The sequence below is a fragment of the Lathyrus oleraceus genome, chromosome 5, assembly GCF_024323335.1.
Source record: "Lathyrus oleraceus cultivar Zhongwan6 chromosome 5, CAAS_Psat_ZW6_1.0, whole genome shotgun sequence".
In the NCBI taxonomy this organism is placed as follows: Eukaryota; Viridiplantae; Streptophyta; class Magnoliopsida; order Fabales; family Fabaceae; genus Lathyrus; species Lathyrus oleraceus.
The window spans coordinates 604,473,948-604,494,729 of NC_066583.1; the positions used below are offsets into that span (position 1 = coordinate 604,473,948).

The 20,782-nt window shown below is 29.5% G+C and overlaps 1 protein-coding gene across 1 annotated transcript; it reads left to right on the forward strand.

Moving 5' to 3' along the window:
- The first annotated feature begins 16,212 nt into the window (after positions 1-16,212).
- LOC127082353 (uncharacterized) lies at positions 16,213-17,194 on the forward strand. Its single transcript, XM_051022587.1, has 2 exons — positions 16,213-16,516; positions 16,671-17,194. Exons 1-2 carry the CDS (start codon positions 16,213-16,215, stop codon positions 17,192-17,194), a joined length of 828 nt encoding a protein of 275 aa, XP_050878544.1.
- Positions 17,195-20,782: the final 3,588 nt, after the last annotated feature.

The window sequence follows — 20,782 nt, forward strand, 5'->3', positions numbered from 1 at the left end:
AGCTTATACCACTAAAAGTATGAGAAAAAAGTATTATCAATACTCCATATATAAATCTTAATAGAACAATGACGATAAGTGCATATCCAATAAGTTCAGTTGAATCAATATGGCCAAGAAAAACTTGAGTTGCAATAGTTTTTTATTTCCTTTCATTCTCTTCATGCGTCTCCAATCTCTTAATTTCTATCTCATGTTCTTGTAATATTCCGAACAATGCTGCATAAGACATTTTAGAAAGACTTTTCTTTTCTGATATTGCTATCAGCTTCAGTTGTTATGTATTTGTTAAAGATCTAAGGACCTCAAATCATCATTTGTAAAATAATTTTCAAGAGCAGTCAAATGATTTTTTAAGTGAATGAAACTCTTTCAAATCAATAATTGATTCATCAGGCTGCATTCTAAATATTTTATATTCTTGTGAAAAATTGTTTACTTTAGATCTTTTTACCTCTATCGTGCCTTCATGTTTCCCTTCTTAAGTATCTTGAATTTTCTTTCTTATCTTACAATAAGATATACGAAAGAATTCCTCCATACCTAGGGTTGATTCAAGAATATTCTTTGCCTTTTTGTCAAACAACACTTTCTCCTTATCATCTTCATTTCAAGAGCCTTTTACTTTTTTTAGTTGAACATTATTTATGTCCGTCTAAGGAACATATAGACCATTTTCAATAGCAACCCATATATTTTCTTATTGTGCTTCTAGATATGTCAGCATGTGAATTTTCTAAAAGTCACAATATTCACCGAAGAAACAAGGAGGTTTGTTGTTATTGTCACCATCTTTAAAAAAAGGATTAGCGGAAGCCGTACTTTTCAGATCAATGAGCAAGTCTCCTTAATCTTCTCTGATTCCAAATGTAATTATGAGAGTGTAAACTAAGAGGGGATGGTAAATTAGGTTTTAAGAATTTTTCGATTATTTTAGAGATGTTATGGATCCTTTTATTTTTTTGGAATATATGGTAATCAGATGAATGATAAAGCATAAAAATAAATGTAGTAAGTAAATTGACACAAGGATATATCATGGTTCCCCTTTCAAACAAGGGTAGTCAAGTCCTCTCACACCCTATGAGATGTTTCATTATATTATATATTTATACAAGCGTTACACTAAGACGTATCTTACAATCATAAAACATAAACATCAAACATATGGTGAACCATGAATCAAACTCATTCAAATAACTTTTTTTGAATAATCACCAACACTATGATGATTATCAAAAAAACAAGAAAGCACTGTTAGATTAATATACATATTGATCCTATGTTCCTGATAACAAAAGAACAACAAGATCAATAAAACAAAATGCGGAAATAGAATTAGAGGTTTTACCTCCAGCCATTGTTGCAGTGTTGTGAGTGCAATGCCTTTGATTCTTCCAAGCTCTTTCTCTCTCAATATAGATGGTGTATTTCTTTTCTGATGAGAGAAAGCTTTGGGGACCAAAGACTATCTATATGCTTGATTCTACCATCAAGAATTTAAAGCCATTAAAACGCATTACCACCCAATTAAATGGTCATATCAATTTACATTAAAACTAAAATAAATCATACCCCTTTCAGAACCAAAATCCAAAAACTATGGACCATATTAAAATTGGTTTTTTATTATTAATATTATTATAATAAAAATAAGAAACCGTTACATTCTCCCATTTGGTCCATAAAACTGATTATTGGCATAAATGAGTAATGGAAAACTTACTCAATAAATAAATATGTGAATCATAGAGATATTCCCTCTTAAAGCGAGTAGTCTCATCTATGTATTACAACATGTTTATTTTTAAGTATATATCTGTAATGTGGTAACTAACTTGATGAATAAACCAATGTTTACTCTTTGTCCAGATGTAACATATTTTCTCAAACTGATGTGCGCATGAAAATGAGAAAACATCAAAATATAAGAGTTTTATTAATAAACTGTATGTATACAATCATAAGGAGGACCCAAGTCCCTTGTTCTCTACATGATCCTTAAATTTTATTGGTGGCATGCCCTTAGTCAAAGGATCAGCGATCATTGAATCAGTACTAATGTGATTAATAACTACTATTTTATCTTTAACTCTTTCTCTAATGTTTATGTCGATATGCTTGCTTCGACTTCCACTTTTATTGTTCTTAGCCATAAAGACAGCTGTTGAATTATCGCAAAAAGTCTTCAGAGGTTTAGAAATAGAATCCATGATTCTAAGCCCAGAAATAAAACTCTTAAGCCATACACCATGAGAAGTAGCCTCAAAACAGGAGACAAACTCGGCTTTCATAGTAGAAGTAGCAACCAAGGTTTGCTTAGTACTTCTCCATGAAATAGCTCCATCAGCCATCATAAAAATATATTATGATGTTGATTTGCGAGAGTCAACACAACCAACAAAGTCGGAGTCTGAATATCTGATCACATTAAGATTGTTCGTCTTCCTATACATTAGCATGTAATCTTTTGTTCCTTTAAGATATCTCAACACCTTCTTTGCAGCTTTCCAATGATCTATACCTGGATTACTCTGATATCTTCCTAAGATTCCAACAGCAAATGCAATGTCGGGCCTTGTGCATACTTGAGCATACATAAAATATCCAACAACAGAAGCATATAATGTTCTTCATTTGTTCTCGCTCAAAATCATTCTTAGGGAATTGATTCAAATTAAATCTATCGCCCTTGACAATGGGTGCAACACTGGTGAAAAATCTTTCATTCTAAATCTCTCTAAAACTTTATTGATGTAGGTTTCTTGTGATAGACCAAAAATTCCTCGAAGTCTATCTCTGTGGATCTTAATGCCAATGACATAAGATGCCTCACACATATCCTACATATCAAAGTTTTTAGAGAGGAATTGTTTCACCTCATGTAGAAAACCTTTATCATTGGTTGCAAGTAGTATGTCATCCATATACAAAATGAGAAAACAAATTTTACTTCCACTGACCTTTTGGTATATACATTGATCCATGGGATTTTCAATAAACCCAAATGAGGATATCGTTTCATGTAATTTAAGATACCATTGACGAGAGGCTTGTTTTAACCCACATATGGATCTCTTAAGCTTGCAAACCAAATGCTCACCACTATTAGAAGACAAACCTTTAGGTTGTTTCATATAAACCTCCTCCTCTAAATCACCATTAAGAAAGGTTGTTTTCACATCCATTTGATGAAACTCAAGGTCAAAATGTGCAACTAATGCCAATATGACACGAAGAGAATCTTTCTTTGATATAGGAGAAAAAGTATCAGTGTAATTGATTCCCTCCTTTTGAGTAAATCCCTTAGCAACGAGTCTGGCCTTGTATCTCTCAATATTGCCCAATGAATCTTTCTTGGTTTTAAAGACCCATTTACAACCAATGGCCTTTGCCCCATTAGGTAACTCTACAATATCCCATACGTCGTTGTTTTTCATGGAATTCATTTCATCATTCATGGCATCATACGACAAATTTGAATCTTTGCAACTCATGGCTTGTCTAAAGCTCTCAGGATCATTCTCAGCTCCAACATTATAGTCAGATTCTTGTAGATACACAATGTAATCATTAGGAATAGCTGATCTTCTTATCCTAGTAGATCTTCTTAATGTTTGATCAACATTTTCTTGTGGATCTTGTTGTTCAACTAATTGTTCATCGTCTTGATGACCAACTTGATTTAGTGGATCATTAGTAGCTTGTGGAGTCTCGATGATTGGTTGATCAACATCCATTTGAACTTGAGGGATGTTGTAAATAGTAACCAATCTATTACTTGAAGTGGAAGGTTCATACTCTATATGATCATGCACATAAGTTGAATTTTTTATTTGATCACTCCCACTAGTCAAATGATTTTCAAGAAACTTTGCATTTCTTGACTCCACAATCCTAGTTGTATGAGATGGACAATAAAATATATAACCTTTAGACCTTTCGGCATATCCAATGAAATACCCACTAATGGTCCTCGGATCTAGTTTCTTTTCTTGTGGGTTATAAACCCTCACCTCAGACGGACATCCCCAAACGCGCATATGTCATAAACTCGACTTCCATCCTTTAAATAACTCAAATGGTGTCTTTGGGACAGCCTTGGATGGAACCCGGTTTAGAATATACATAGCCGTCTTTAGTGATTCTTTCTTGATATCACCTTGCGGTGGCATTTTGAATTTCCCTTTCTGATTGGCTTGTGACTTGTCAGTTTTGAAAGCTCTGTTCTTCCCGCGAGTGCTTGTCAGCAATGCACTCTCACTCTGTTCCATTACAAGCCTTTCTTCTTCCTGAACACACATGGTAATTAATTCATTGATTGACCATTTGTCTTTATGTGTATTGTAGGAGATCTTGAAAGGTCCATACTCAGACGAAAGAGAGTTCAGAATATAGTGCACCAGGAAGGAGTCAGACATATCAACCTCAAGTTTCTTAAGTTGAGTTGAAATGTCATGCATTTTCATTATGTGCTCACACACACCTTTCACACTGGTGAGTCGTTAGGAGGAAAATTTCATAATTAATGTGTTTGCCAAAGCCTTTTCAGAAGTGACGAACTGATCGTCAATGGCTTTCAGCAAATCACAGACATTCTCATGTTGATCGACAAAACCATGTATTCCACCTATGACCTTAGTCTTAATGAACATCACACTGAGTCGGTTGGATCTCTCCCACCGCTCATATAGTGCGATTGCAGCTGGAGTACTTTCATTTGTAATTGCAGGTGGTTCGTCTTTCCTAATAGCATAATCTATGTCCATCCATCCTAGATAGAGGAGAATTCTTTCCTTCCACACCTTATAGTTATCTCCTCTGAGCTCGGGAATATCACATCGGATATCAGAAAAATTAGTAGGTTGAGAAGCTAAAAAGATAAACAAAATTGATGTCAAAATTTGAGGCATAAATATTATCCAAATTGTATGTATTATCAATATAAACATACCATAAAATAAATCTTGCAACATAAAAATTACCTGTGGGCTAAATTTTAATGTAATAAGATTTAAAAATAAATTGTGATAGATTTTTCAAACCTCACACTTTACGTGCATGATATAATTTTGTTTTTCTATCCAAAATTAATACTTTATGATAAACCTTCAAATTATGTACCAATTCATAATTCCTGTGGGCAAGTTATGAAAATATTTTGACATTTTATCCTAATTAATCATACAAATATAATAAAAAATCCTATAAGATAAAATTCATTATACCATGTATAATTAATTACAATTTTATGTCTAATAATTTACGTGATCTCAAAACTTTAAAAAAATAATCTCAATTAATTTAAGGATTCTGTGGCTAATCCAAATTAATCAAAATTATAATGATCACTAGACATAGTAACTCAATTATATGAAAGAACAAAATTAAATAAATAAGATCTCTTATACAATTGCTTATCAAAATAATAACATTATAAATCAATTTTAATTTATCCACAAATTTAATTCAAAGATTAAATAATAAGGCATAATGATCAGTAAAAATGAAATCATATGGATATGAACAGAATCAAAATAAATGTTTAACAAAGCAGCCCAACGGTAACATTCATTAATGCCATGGATCAGGACTGCACTGCCTTTGTTTCTTCCAAGCTCTTGCTCTCTCAATATAGATGGTGTATTTCTTTTCTGATGAGAGAAATCTTTGGGGACCAAAGACTATTTATAGGCTTGATTCTACCATCAAGAATTTAAAGTCATTAAAACTCATTACCACCCAATTAAATGGTCATATCAATTTACATTAAAACCAAAATAAATCATACCCTTTTCAAAACCAAAATCTCAAAACTATGGACCACATTAAAATTGGTTTTTTATTATTAATAATTATTATAATAAAAATAAGAAACCGTTACAAGCACATCACTTTTTGTTTATAATAGTTAGAAAGCACATTACTTTATATTACAAATAAATATCACCACTCACTATGAATATAACTTTGAATAATACAGCTTAAGATGATTATCAAATTTTAAAGGATCCTTTTCCGATAATCACCAACACTATGATGATCACATAAACAAAAAAGCACACCACTTTTTATTTACAATACTTAAAAAGCACAGTACTTTCTATTACAAACAAATGTCATCACACGCTGTAACATACAAATGTCACCAGACACTATTATAAAGACAAATTATGAATACAACTTTTAATAATCTTTTCAAATTAGCTTGAGTTCAAAGATATAACAATTTTGATCTTCTTTTCCACTTGAATACAATTCAAGAATATATATATATATATATATATATATATATATATATATATATATATATATATATATATATATATATATATATATATATATATATATATATATATATATATATATATATATATATATATATATATATATATATATCTTAAGTGCTCAATATATTTAAGAAACTTTTATATGACGTAGGGAATTTATGGTCAAAAATTTTCTAACAAAAAGTTATGAAAACATACAACTAATAGATTAATTTTTGAAAAATATAATGGGAATATGTGATTTGATTCATAAAAATTCTTATATTTATAGTGCATAGGATACCTCTACAAATAATGACTATGTTTAAAGAAATGTTCGTGATCAATTTGCAATGGTTTAGAAAAGGTATTATTAATATTTGCAATGAAGAGGTATGAGAATGATTCAGAAATCTTAAAAAGTTGCAGAGGTTAATCGATTTATCTATGGTGTCAATTAATTTACTTGCCTCCAGCTTTAAAATTTTTGAGAAAATACACTTGGTAAATCGATTTATCTTAAGAGGTCAATCGTTTTACCTTTGTTCATTTTCAAAATTTCGTTTGGAAGAGAGTATGTAAATCAATTTACATAAGGGGAATCTATTTACTTTTCTAAAAACATGAAAATTCTCTAAGTTAAAGATTCAAATTTGAAACAATGCATTCAAAAATGTTAGAATGACTTAGATGAAAATGTTTGAGCACAAAACATATATACAGAAATGAAATGTCATTGGTATCTCAATCTTCATGATTCAATCCTTTGATTTCTAAAGCTTATGCAATCTTGATACTTGACTTTAATCTTTTTCTTCTTTGATTTTCTTCATTGATAAGATTTTGTCTTCATCAAAACTGAGTTAAGACTGATGAAGAATAGCTTCTTTACAATCTCCCATTTCTGAGGTACCCCTATCTAGTATATCTCCCTTATCTTACATATCTCTCTCTTTATTTTACAAGTCATGCATTTGTCTTCGGTATCCTGAAAAATAACAAAAACAACCATTTCTCTTGATGAAAAACATCTTTGTCACAACTTTGAATAAATATACCATCTAGGATGAGAACTAAGCATAACTTAACATTTTTTATAGAAAAATTTAACACAAAAGACCTAATTAACTAACATAAATATTTTTAAGGACCTAAATGTAATTAACTAATAAACCAACATAAAACTATAAATTAAATAAAAAAAACCACATGATTAATTAAACCTAAATAGTAAATATACATCATTAAATATATATAAATGAGAGATAAAATAGACGGACTCACATTGACGTAAGACCTCTCTTATTTTAATTTAGTCAAATAATTTTTTCAATATTTTTTAATTACTAATAATAATATTTTATTTAACTTTATATCAAATTGTACTTAATAAATCTTTAAGTAATTTAAATTTATTTATCTACATTATTCTCTTGCATTTTTAAATATATTATAATAAGAGAAAAAATGATTTTTTTATATAAACTAGTATGAGATTAATTACTATGCACTGTCAGTATAAAAAGATTTACACTGTCGATTCATCACCATCACCCGTTTGCATTACTTTATAGGTTTTTAAAATTAAAGTCAAATTTATTTCAATATCCAACGGATAGGATTAACTGACGGTGTAAAATCCTTTTACACTGTCAATTTTTAAGTGAATGAAACTCTTTTTCAAATCAAGAATTGATTCATCAGGCTGCATTCTAAATATTTTATATTCTTGTGATAAATTGTTTACTTTAGATCTTTTTACCTCTATCGTGCCTTCATGTTTCCCTTCTTAAGTATCTTGAATTTTCTTTCTTATCTTACAATAAGATATACGAAAGAATTCCTCCATACCTAGGGTTGATTCAAGAATATTCTTTTCCTTTTTGTCAAACAACACTTTCTCCTTATCATCTTCATTTCAAGAGCCTTTTACTTTTTTTAGTTGAACATTATTTATGTCCGTCTAAGGAACATATAGACCATTTTCAATAGCAACCCATATATTTTCTTATTATGCTTCTAGATATGCCAGCATGTGAATTTTCCAAAAGTCACAATATTCACCGAAGAAACAAGGAGGTTTGTTGTTACTGTCACCATCTTTACTAACAGGATTAGCGGAAGCCATACTTTTCGGATCAATGAGCAAGTCTCCTTAATCTTCTCTGATTCCAAATGTAATTATGAAAGTGTGAACTAAGAGGGATGGTAAATTAGGTTTTAAGAATTTTTAGAGATGTTATGGATCCTTTTATTTTTTTGGAATATATGGTAATCAGATGAATGATAAAGCATAAAAATAAATGTAGTAAGTAAATTGACACAAGGATATATCATGGTTCCCCTTTCAAACAAGGGTAGTCAAGTCCTCTCACACCCTATGAGATGTTTCACTATATTAGATATTTATACAAGTGTTACACTAAGACCTATCTTACAATCATAAAACATAAACATTAAACATATGGTGAACCGTGAATCAAACTCATTCAAATAACTTTTTTTGAATAATCACCAACACTATGATGATTATCAAAAAAACAAGAAAGCATTGTTAGATTAATATATATATATTGATCCTATGTTCCTGATAACAAAAGAACAACAAGATCAATAAAACAAAATGTGGAAATAGAATTAGAGGTTTTACCTCCAGCCATTGTTGCAGTATTGTGAGTGCACTATCTTTGATTCTTCCAAGCTATTTCTCTCTCAATATAGATGGTGTATTTCTTTTCTGATGAGAGAAAGCTTTGGGGACCAAAGACTATTTATATGCTTGATTCTACCATCAAGAATTTAAAGTCATTAAAACTCATTACCACCCAATTAAATGGTCATATCAATTTACATTACAACCAAAATAAATCATACCCTTTTCAGAACCAAAATCCCAAAACTATGGACCACGTTAAAATTAGTTTTTTATTATTAATAATTATTATAATAAAAATAAGAAACCGTTACATTCTCCCACTTGGTCCATAGAACTGATTATTGGCATAAATGAGTAATGGAAAACTTACTCAATAAATAAATATGTGAATCATAGAGATAGTCCCTCTTAAAGCGAGTAGTCTCATCTATGTATTACAACATGTCTATTTTCAAGTATATATCTGTAATGTGGTAACTAACTTGATGAATAAACCAATGTTTACTCTTTGTCCAGATGTAACATATTTTCTCAAACTTATGTGCGCATGAAAATGAGAAAACATCAGAATATAAGAGTTTTATTAATAAACTGTATGTATACAATCATAAGGAGGACCCAAGTCCCTTGTTCTCTACATGATCCTTAAATTTTATTGGTGGCATGCCCTTAGTCAAAGGATCAACGATCATTAAATCAGTACTAATGTGATTAATAACTACTATTTTATCTTTAACTCTTTCTCTAATGGCTAAATACTTTATGTCGATGCGCTTGCTTCGACTTCCACTTTTATTGTTCTTAGGCATAAAGACAACTACTGAATTATCGCAAAAAGTCTTCAGAGGTTTAAAAATAGAATCCATGATTCTAAGCCCAAAAATAAAACTCTTAAGCCATACACCATGAGAAGTAGCCTCAAAACAGGATACAAACTCGGCTTTCATAGTAGAAGTAGCAACCAAGGTTTGCTTAGTACTTCTCCATGAAATAGCTCCATCAGCCATCATAAAAATATATCCTAATGTTGATTTGCGAGAATCAACACAACCAGCAAAGTCGGAGTCTGAATATCTGATCACATTAAGATTGTTCGTCTGTATATACATTAACATGTAATCTTTTGTTCCTTTAAGATATCTCAACACCTTCTTTGCAGCTTTCCAATGATCCATACCTGGATTACTCTGATATCTTCCTAAGATTCCAACAGCAAATGCAATGTCGGGCCTTGTGCATACTTGAGCATACATAAAACATCCAACAACAGAAGCATATAATGTTCTTCATTTGTTCTCGCTCAAAATCATTCTTACGGAATTGATTCAAATTAAATCTATCGCCCTTGACAATGGGTGCAACACTTGGTGAAAAATCTTTCATTCTAAATCTCTCTAAAACTTTATTGATGTAGGTTTCTTGTGATAGACCAAAAATCTCTCTAAATCGAGGCCCTGATCTAATCTTTTATGTTGAACTCTAATAAAAAAATATTAAGAAAAAAATTAAAATTTTATTTAAATTGTAAATAATATTAAAAGATATAATAAAAAATGATTATACAAATATAATATTTTAATCTTGAACAAGATTATGGTAGAATCGAACTCAGGTCATGACCATCCAAAAACATTAATACACTTCCATTAGGCCAATACATAAACATCTTATATATATTTAATAAACAACCTATAAAATAAATATTTAATGTATGTTTAATATTTGAGGCCCCCAAATTTTTGAGGCCCTGTGCGATGGCACACCTCGCACACGCACAGGGTCGGTCATATATATATATATATATATATATATATATATATATATATATATATATATATATATATATATATATATATATATATATATATATATAAGAGATAAAATAGACAGACTCACATTGACGCAAGACCTCTCTTATTTTAATTTAGTCAAATAAGTTTTTCAATATTTTTTTAATTATTGATAATATTATTTTATTTAACTTTATATCAAATTGTACTTAATAAATATATAAGTAATTTAAATTTATTTATCTACATTATTCTCTTGCATTTTTAAATATATTATAATAAGCTAAAAAATGATTATTTTTATATAAACTAATATGTGATTAATTACTATGCACTGTCAGTATAAAAAGATTTACACTGTCGATTCATCATCATCACCCGTTTACATTACTTTATAGGTTTTTAAATTTAAAGTCAAACTTATTTCAATATCCAACGGATAAGATTAACTGATGGTGTAAAATCCTTTTACACTGTCAGTGTATATCAATTAAATCCAACTAGTATATAGTGATTAAAATAAGTTATGATAAGCTATATGCCAAATTCTTGAATTTAGCATATTTGCTAGTAATATACGCAATAGTGGTAAGATACAATACAATCATGTGAAACTCAAAACCCACCCAAACTTATAAATTAACTTTCCGTTCTTTCTCAACACATCAAAACATTTTCCGACGTGGCAGCAAACAAAAACAATCTTTAAGATGAACCCTAACTTGCAAAGCTGATAAAGAGAAAGCAAGAAGAAGAAGCATAACAACCTATCATGGGTGTTGATTATTACAAGCTTCTTCAAGGGTTGATAGAAACACTAAAGATGATAATTTGAAGAAAGCTTAAAAAAACTTATTTTCCATATTTGTTCAACTGAACTTGTTGGATATGTACTTGTCATCACTGTTTTGTTAGATTTTTAACTGAAATATTGATCTCTTTTTTTCCATCCTTTTTATGGTATAGACTAATTTATTGATTTCAGTTTTTTTGAATTAAATATATTATTTTTTTATGGAATTATTTTGCTTATAGATGTTTTAAAAATTGAGTTGGAGATCAAAGAAGTGATATATTCAGATCATGGTTCAACCGATTGAATTACGATAAAACAAAGTAATTTATAAATAAATAAATATAATATAAGAATTAAAAAAATGTATAGATTTTTTACAGAAAGAAAGAAAGACGGGAAGAATTAAATCAATTAGAGTTTAACTTGGTTCGATTTAATTTGAGGCACTCATAATCCATTTTGGTATAGTTAGTCTGTGGTTGATAAACTAATTGGCTCTTGGTCGAACCAGACAATTCTAAAAACATAACTTAGTATCTATTTTTCAATCTCAAAAATTACAAAAATGTACGTTTTTAATCTCTATTTTATGATTTTAGCCTAAATGCAATAAGTTTTGGAGAAATTATATTTATTTTTCATTAAATTTTTTATTTACAAATGAATTGGACTCCTACTTTACGATTTACTCAAAAAAATTATTTTTTTAGGTTACAATTATGTCTTCTAAAAAAATTATTTTTTAATAATAATATTTATTTGGATTATTTTTCTTTAGATTTATAGTGTCAATCTAAGTGGGTCGATTAATCCTTTCAATTTGTTTTTCTTTCCTAAAAATAATTCTTTTAGGAGATATAATTGCCACCTAAAAATATCAATTTTTTGAGTAAATTGTAAAATAGATAGTCTAATCCATGTGTAAATAAAAAACATAAAAAATATATTTTTTTTTTCTCTAAAGCTTGTTGCGTTTAGGCAAAAATCTTAAAACAAAGATTACAAATGTACATTTTTATAAATTTGAGATTGAAAAATAGATACTAAGCAATCTTTTCAGAATCATCTGGTTCGACCAAGAGCCAATCAGCTTGTCAATTGTTGACTAACTATACCCAAAGCCATAACTTCCAATCCAAGCAGCCATTTTCTTTTCTCCAAAGCATAAATGAAATCTATTATTCCATACTTCAACTTTTTCCTAGAGGGTTGATTCCCTAAAAGTGCAAGAATTTTGACTTATGAGGCCATGAAGTTGGTGTCTCAAGTTGAAACACTTAGAAAAAAATTTAAGTCGACTTTGATCCCTAAAAAGTAATAAACTTTAGATCCAGATTTCATTATGATACACTTTGATTAAGCAAAACCTCAAAACATGAAAGTTGTAGAGCATGTATGGGGCTTTCCAAAAAGTACAAGTACATTTTTCCCATGCATGAGCTATGAGTTTCGAAAATTGGAAGTTAGGGTTCCAAACTTGAATTTCAAGTCATGTTCATGATGAATTCTTGGAGAAAAACCATTTCAAATGTGAAAACCCTTTTATTACAGGTCCTTTTGTGTACAAATCTCTCCATAATCATATAAGTACACAAGTCTTAAGTGCAGTACATAAATAATTGAGCCTTTAATACCCTTTTTGAAATATTTTGCATAAAGCTTGATATCCATTTGTATAAGCAAGCTTTTGCCAACCACTCTTGCATTGAGCCTCTAAAGTGTTTCCTCTGATCACCCTTAACCTCTAAATCCATAAGCAACATCCTAGACTTTAGAAAAAGCATGACCAGGATCCTTGATTCACTCCACCATTTCATCATGAAGCTAACTTGCATTTTTGTGAAAAATGAAACCAAACATCCAAACCAGCATTTAAATTGAACTAAGATCAATTTTTGCAAGTTACTTGAACCCTTTAGAGCCTTTATAAATTGAGTGTCAAGCCTCAAAAATCAACACACCAAGGTTTGCATCCAAAACTCCATTGTTGCAACTTTCAAAGCTCAAACTTCCAAATTCCATTTATGTTGAAAAATCTTCAAACCAACCATCCAAACACCTTCTAAACACCAAATAGAAGTTGTTCAAACCATTAAAACATAGTTGTAACACCTCAATCATCATTTTCCAACTCTCACTTTGCACACTTGCAAGTTGATTTGGTTAGAAGAATCCAGGGATTCTCAAGCCCAAGTGATCATTCAAACAACTTCCCTAGGGTCCAAGCAAGCTCGCCAGATCATCAGTTCTCATCTTTAACCAGTAGAAGAAGCATTGGACTTTCTCCAATAGGTAAGTGCACTTACACTTGAAAAATCTTGTGCATCCATAATTCTTGAATATTTATTGAAGTAAAAATGTATTATATAATGTGTTTTTTGTATGTTTGCTACTGTATGCATTATACCATGCTCATACATTGAGATTTTATTGTTAGAATGTTAAAAGTGCAGTTTTGGTTCTTCCCTTGGCATGCTTTGTACATTGAGCTTTAGGATGAGATAATGATACCATTAGATTCCTTGCAAAAAATAGAGCAATTTAGGTTTTTACGGTTTTTAATTTCATGGAAAATTGAGAGAGTTATGGTTGTGGGAAGTTTGAGAAGAAAAAATGAAAAGAAATTGAAACAAACATGCAAGAACACGAGGAAGATGATGATGAGCTGACGTCATTTTCTAATTTCTGGAACCTTTTTATTATATATATTAATGTATGTAAATGAATTGATGGATGTATCACTATCCTAATGGTTATAGCGTGCATGTTAAGGCTTTGTGTATGCAAGAGATTTGGGGTTTGAATCCCCCTCGCTCCAAACCCATTTTTTATTCATTGTTTTTTTGCCTATTTATTTTTATTGTTTTTTATAACTTCAAAGGCTCATAACTTGATGATCCCTAAGCCTTTTTGAGCCACTCTTTTTTCTATGTGTTCATAATTTTGTCTATTTTATGATGGTGAAAAGAATTCCATAATTTATTTATTTTTCAGATACTTATGATGGTGAAAAGGCTCATAACTTGAAAATTAGGGTTTTATTTAATTGAATAAATTGATATTATTATTATTATTAATATTGTTATTTATTAATATTTATTATCATCATTATTAATCCCATTTACCCACTTAATAACTCAAAATATTCCAAAACCACTATTCCAAAACCACTGACAATATTATACCATTTTAAATGTAATTGATACAGATATGCAACTTCCAATACACGTGTTTCAACCCTAAAAAATCAGTATATCCACACCTTTCACTTCAATATTTTTTGCTTATATTTGAAGCAAACTTTCCCAAAAGTAACCATCATTAATGCTCTACTTTAACATCACATCAAACCTATATCTATCATACTTTTCAATAAAGATAGAAACCAAATTTGAATAATATAATATTAATTTTTTTGAAATCTAACAAATTTATTTCATTCCCCTATAAGATTACTAAAATACAATTTTAAATTAATTCCAGGTACAATATTTTGTTTGGATTCATATATATTTTTTTAAAAAAAATCATTATGTAATTGCAATTTTTATAAATTCATTCTGTACATTGACAATATTTTTTCTTAATACTGTTTTTTTCTTACATTGACAATATTTTTTCTTACCTATTTATACTATTAAAAAATATTACCGTTATTTTATTGTTGTTGCAATCTTATCATTCCAAAACGAAATCAATATCCTGAAATCAAATTAATTATTATTGTAGTTTTTTTGCCAAATATTATCGTTGCTTGATTTTCTTTAAATGACAAAATGAATTTTTTTAATAATAAATATTACCGTTATTTTATTGTTGTTGCAATCTTATCATTCCAAAATGAAATCAATATCCTGAAATCAAATTAATTATTATTGTATTTTTTTTGCCAAATATTATCGTTGTTTGATTTTCTTTAAATGACAAATTGAATTTTTTTAATAATAAATATGAACCACTTAAGTTGTAGGAGCGTGTGTTTCTTTATGGACATTGCAAATGAGAGAACGTTGGAAAATCTCAAATATCCATATGCTTCTGACACAGCAACATCGGTAAATGTGTAGGAACTTGAGAAAACTATAGATAAACATGCTCTAATGAAATCCCTTTAGGTTTTACGGCTATATTAATACATAGGCTGATGAAAAACTTTTCATTTCCCTATATTACACATATCCACATGTTACGTTATTGCCAATTATTTTGGAGGGAACAGACGAATTTTCGTACCAAATATATATATATATATATATATATATATATATATATATATATATATATATATATATATATATATATATATATATAATGGAAATGATCCATTCTTAACATGTACCTTATATATTATATATTAGCATTTCAAGTATTGTTCCAAATTCAAGAAATGAACTTATCATGTTGAATGAGCAAAAGCTGTAAGAAAACTTTATTCAAATAAAGCCATGGCAATGTAAGTTATGTTTTTTATCAGGTGAACATTTGATATTTTTATTCACTATAAAATTATATATCTTTTGTTTTATTTATAATGATGAAAATATATAATATCTGTTATATATGTGTAATTTTATCATACATCTGGGATCCGTTCAGATATTACCAGTTGTACCAAGGGGCAGCCGTTCAGATATAATACATTCTACAATAAATTCATCATACATCTGGGATCATTGTGTTGTGCTGAAGCTTACAAAGAACATGCGACTCCAACAAGCCGGCAATACTTCAAGTACATCTGAATTAGAATTGTTTTCTAATTGGATATTAAAAGTTGGCGATGGGAAATTGGAAGAACCTAACGATGGTTACACGGATATTCCTATTCCAAATGATTTCTTAATTTCTAACTATGATGATCCACTAGAAGCCATTGTTAGTGAAACATATCCGAATTTTCTTAACAATTACAAGAATCCAGAATTTTTGCAATCAAGAGCTATATTGGCAGGAACAATTGAAACGGTTGACATCATAAATCAATACGCTTTGGGATTCATACCAGGTATGCGTTATCCATTGTAAACATATTTATAGATACATTCATATATTTATATGTACTAACATAGATTTATAATAACAAAATTTCAAAAAATTTCCCAAAGGTGAAGAAAAGGAATATTGAAGTTTAGATTCTGTAGACACTTTTGACGGTGAAGGAAATGAAGCTTTTGATGTTTTGACCCCAGAATTTTTGAATAAACTTACAACTTCCGGTCTACCTAACCACAAGATTAAATTGAAGATTGGGACCCCTATTATGTTGCTCCGAAACATTGATCAACCTGAAGGTCTCTGCAATGGAACAAGGCTTATAGTTACAAGATTGGCAAACCACATTATCGAGGCAAAGATTATATTTGGAAAGAATATTGGAGGGGTTATCTATATTCCAAGAATGGATATGACTCCAACACAATCTCCGTGGCCATTCAAAATGACTAGAAGGCAATTTCCCATAACTATATGTTATGCTATGACAATTAACAAATCTCAAGGTCAGTCATTGGATTATGTTGGATTGTATTTGCCTAGAAGTGTATTTAGTCATGGTCAACTATATGTTGCAATATCAAGGGTCAAAAGCAAAAAAGGGCTTAAGATATTAATCCATGACAAGGATAACCATCCATTGAATTCTACAACAAACGTCGTGTTCAAAGAAGTTTTTGAAAACTTATAGAACGTAAGTTTTTCATTAGTTATATTATATCAAGAAATGTCGTTGTTTATTATTAGAATTTTATTGAATGAGTTGTATAAAATATACATTATGTTTTAACATTTGTTTATATGGATGTAATTGTTTTTTACAGGGTAATGAATCATCACTTCCTAAAAGGTTGCGGGCAGGTTTTGTATAAACCCAGTGTTATAAGGACCAAAGAATTGTACGAAGTTAAATCATTTTTGTTGCTGGACTTATTTCTCACAATTTTAACTAAAATTGTGAATCTTTTGTTTCAATATCTTTTGTTGCATTAAACCTTACTGTATCAATTGCAATTAATTTCAACATTTGGTAGTATTCATTACTATATTTTAAAACAAATGAGGTTCTGGTATTTCTTTTACATGGTTTATGTATTTTGGTTAAATAATCATTTATTATGAAGGTTAATATTTGCGCTTTTATACCTCAAATTAGTAACAGATTGGAAAATTTCATCCATTACTAAATAAATATATTTTTATTTCTTATGTCCAAAATCTCAATGATAAATGGAATGTTTATTCATAACATTAACAATGGAATGTTTATTATATATCAATATACCAATAAATTGTAAAAATATTTTTGTATTATATTTTTTGATTATTTCCTTAATATAGTATACAAAAAAATTAAGCAAATTATATTACTATAAATTAATAATGTTTTACTTTATTATGTCTCAAACTGGAAAAAGTTATTTGTGGAAATTTTTTGAACCCATTTATTGATCATTTCACATCAAAAAAAACTCTTATGCAATAAATTTGTGTACGTTGATCCAACCATATATATATATATATATATATATATATATATATATATATATATATATATATATATATATATAATATATATATATATATATATATATATATATATATATATATATATATATATATAAACAAAAAAATATATTATATTTTAATTTTTTTAAAATAAATTATTGCACTTGCGCGACCCGTGTGAACGCACGAGTCCTTTACTAGTTGTAAAGTAGATAGTCTAATCCATGTGTAAATAAAAAACATAAAAAATATTTTTTTTTCTCTAAAGCTTGTTGCGTTTAGGCAAAAATCTTAAAACAAAGATTACAAATGTACATTTTTATAAATTTGAGATTGAAAAATAGATACTAAGCAATCTTTTCAGAATCATCTGGTTCGACCAAGAGCCAATCAGCTTGTCAATTGTTGACTAACTATACCCAAAGCCATAACTTCCAATCCAAGCAGCCATTTTCTTTTCTCCAAAGCATAAATGAAATCTATTGTTCCATACTTCAACTTTTTCCTAGAGGGTTGATTCCCTAAAAGTGCAAGAATTTTGAGTTATGAGGCCATGAAGTTGGTGTCTCAAGTTGAAACACTTAGAAAAAAATTTAAGTCGACTTTGATCCCTAAAAAGTAATAAACTTTAGATCCAGATTTCATTATGATACACTTTGATTAAGCAAAACCTCAAAACATGAAAGTTGTAGAGCATGTATGGGGCTTTCCAAAAAGCACAAGTACATTTTTCCCATGCATGAGCTATGAGTTTCGAAAATTGGAAGTTAGGGTTCCAAACTTGAATTTCAAGTCATGTTCATGATGAATTCTTGGAGAAAAACCATTTCAAATGTGAAAACCCTTTTATTACAGGTCCTTTTGTGTACAAATCTCTCCATAATCATATAAGTACACAAGTCTTAAGTGCAGTACATAAATAATTAAGCCTTTAATACCATTTTTGAAATATTTTGCATAAAGCTTGATATCCATTTGTATAAGCAAGCTTTTGCCAACCAATCTTGCATTGAGCCTCTAAAGTGTTTCCTCTGATCACCCTTAACCTCTAAATCCATAAGCAACATCCTAGACTTTAGAAAAAGCATGACCAGGATCCTTGATTCACTCCACCATTTCATCATGAAGCTAACTTGCATTTTTGTGAAAAATGAAACCAAACATCCAAACCAGCATTTAAATTGAACTAAGATCAATTTTTGCAAGTTACTTGAACCCTTTAGTGCCTTTATAAATAGAGTGTCAAGCCTCAAAAATCAACACACCAAGGTTTGCATCCAAAACTCCATTGTTGCAACTTTCAAAGCTCAAACTTCCAAATTCCATTTATGTTGAAAAATCTTCAAACCAACCATCTAAACACCTTCTAAACACCAAATAGAAGTTGTTCAAACCATTAAAACATAGTTGTAACACCTCAATCATCATTTTCCAACTCTCACTTTGCACACTTGCAAGTTGATTTGGTTAGAAGAATCCAGGGATTCTCAAGCCCAAGTGATCATTCAAACAACTTCCCTAGGGTCCAAGCAAGCTCGCCAGATCATCAGTTCTCATCTTTAACCAGTAGAAGAAGCATTGGACTTTCTCCAATAGGTAAGTGCACTTACACTTGAAAAATCTTGTGCATCCATCATTCTTGAATATTTATTGAAGTAAAAATGTATTATATAATGTGTTTTTTGTATGTTTGCTACTGTATGCATTATACCATGCTCATACATTGAGATTTTATTGTTAGAAAGTTAAAAGTGCAGTTTTGGTTCTTCCCTTGGCATGCTTTGTACATTGAGCTTTAGGATGAGATAATGATACCATTATATTCCTTGCAAAAAAATAGAGCAATTTAGGTTCTAACGATTTTTAATTTCATGGAAAATTGAGAGAGTTATGGTTGTGGGAAGTTTGAGAAGAAAAAATGAAAAGAAATTGAAACAAACATGCAAGAACACAAGGAAGATGATGATGAGCTGACGTCATTTTCTAATTTCTGGAACCTTTTTATTATATATATTAATGTATGTAAATGAATTGATGGATGTATCACTATCCCAACGGTTATAGCGTGCATGTTAAGGCTTTGTGTATGCAAGATATTTGGGGTTTGAATCCCCCTCGCTCCAAACCCATTTTTTATTCATTATTTTTTTGCCTATTTTTTTTTTTTTTGTTTTTTATAACTTCAAAGGCTCATAACTTGATGATCCCTAAGCCTTTTTGAGCCACTCTTTTTTCTATGTGTTCATAATTTTGTCTATTTTATGATGGTGAAAAGAATTCCAGAATTTATTTATTTTTCATATACTTATGCTTGTCTAAAGTTGATACCTTCTTAGGATTGTTTTAGAGTTTCAAATGACTTTATTTGGTTGATACTTTAATTTTTCATGATCACCATTACTTGTATGAATGTTGTGCATCATATATGGATATTTTTGATGTTTTTAATATATGACTCTTGGTTTTTGACCTAGTTTTGACTTACTTTAATGTATGTTTACATGTTTATGTGCTTTGAACTTTGTTACTATGGCATGAACTTTTGTGTGTTTATTTTGCCATTGATCCATGATTCACATGTCATTCTTTCATGTCTTGTTGAACCTTTGTGTGCATGTGTTCCCTTGTGTTTGTCTTTGTTTATGTGTTTGCAAATGCTTTAAACTTGTGATAACATGTCTTTGTATGACTTGTATGCTTACATGTTCAAACGTTTTGTATGATTTTGAACCTTTGATTGTGATCATATTGAACCTTAACATGCATGTCT

Coding starts and splice junctions, on each gene's coding strand:
- LOC127082353 (XM_051022587.1), top strand. CDS start 16,213: ATGCGACTCCAACAAGCCGGCAATACTTCAAGTACATCTGAATTAGAA. Junction 16,517..16,670: donor CGCTTTGGGATTCATACCAG/GTATGCGTTATC, acceptor TTGACGGTGAAG/GAAATGAAGCTTTTGATGTT.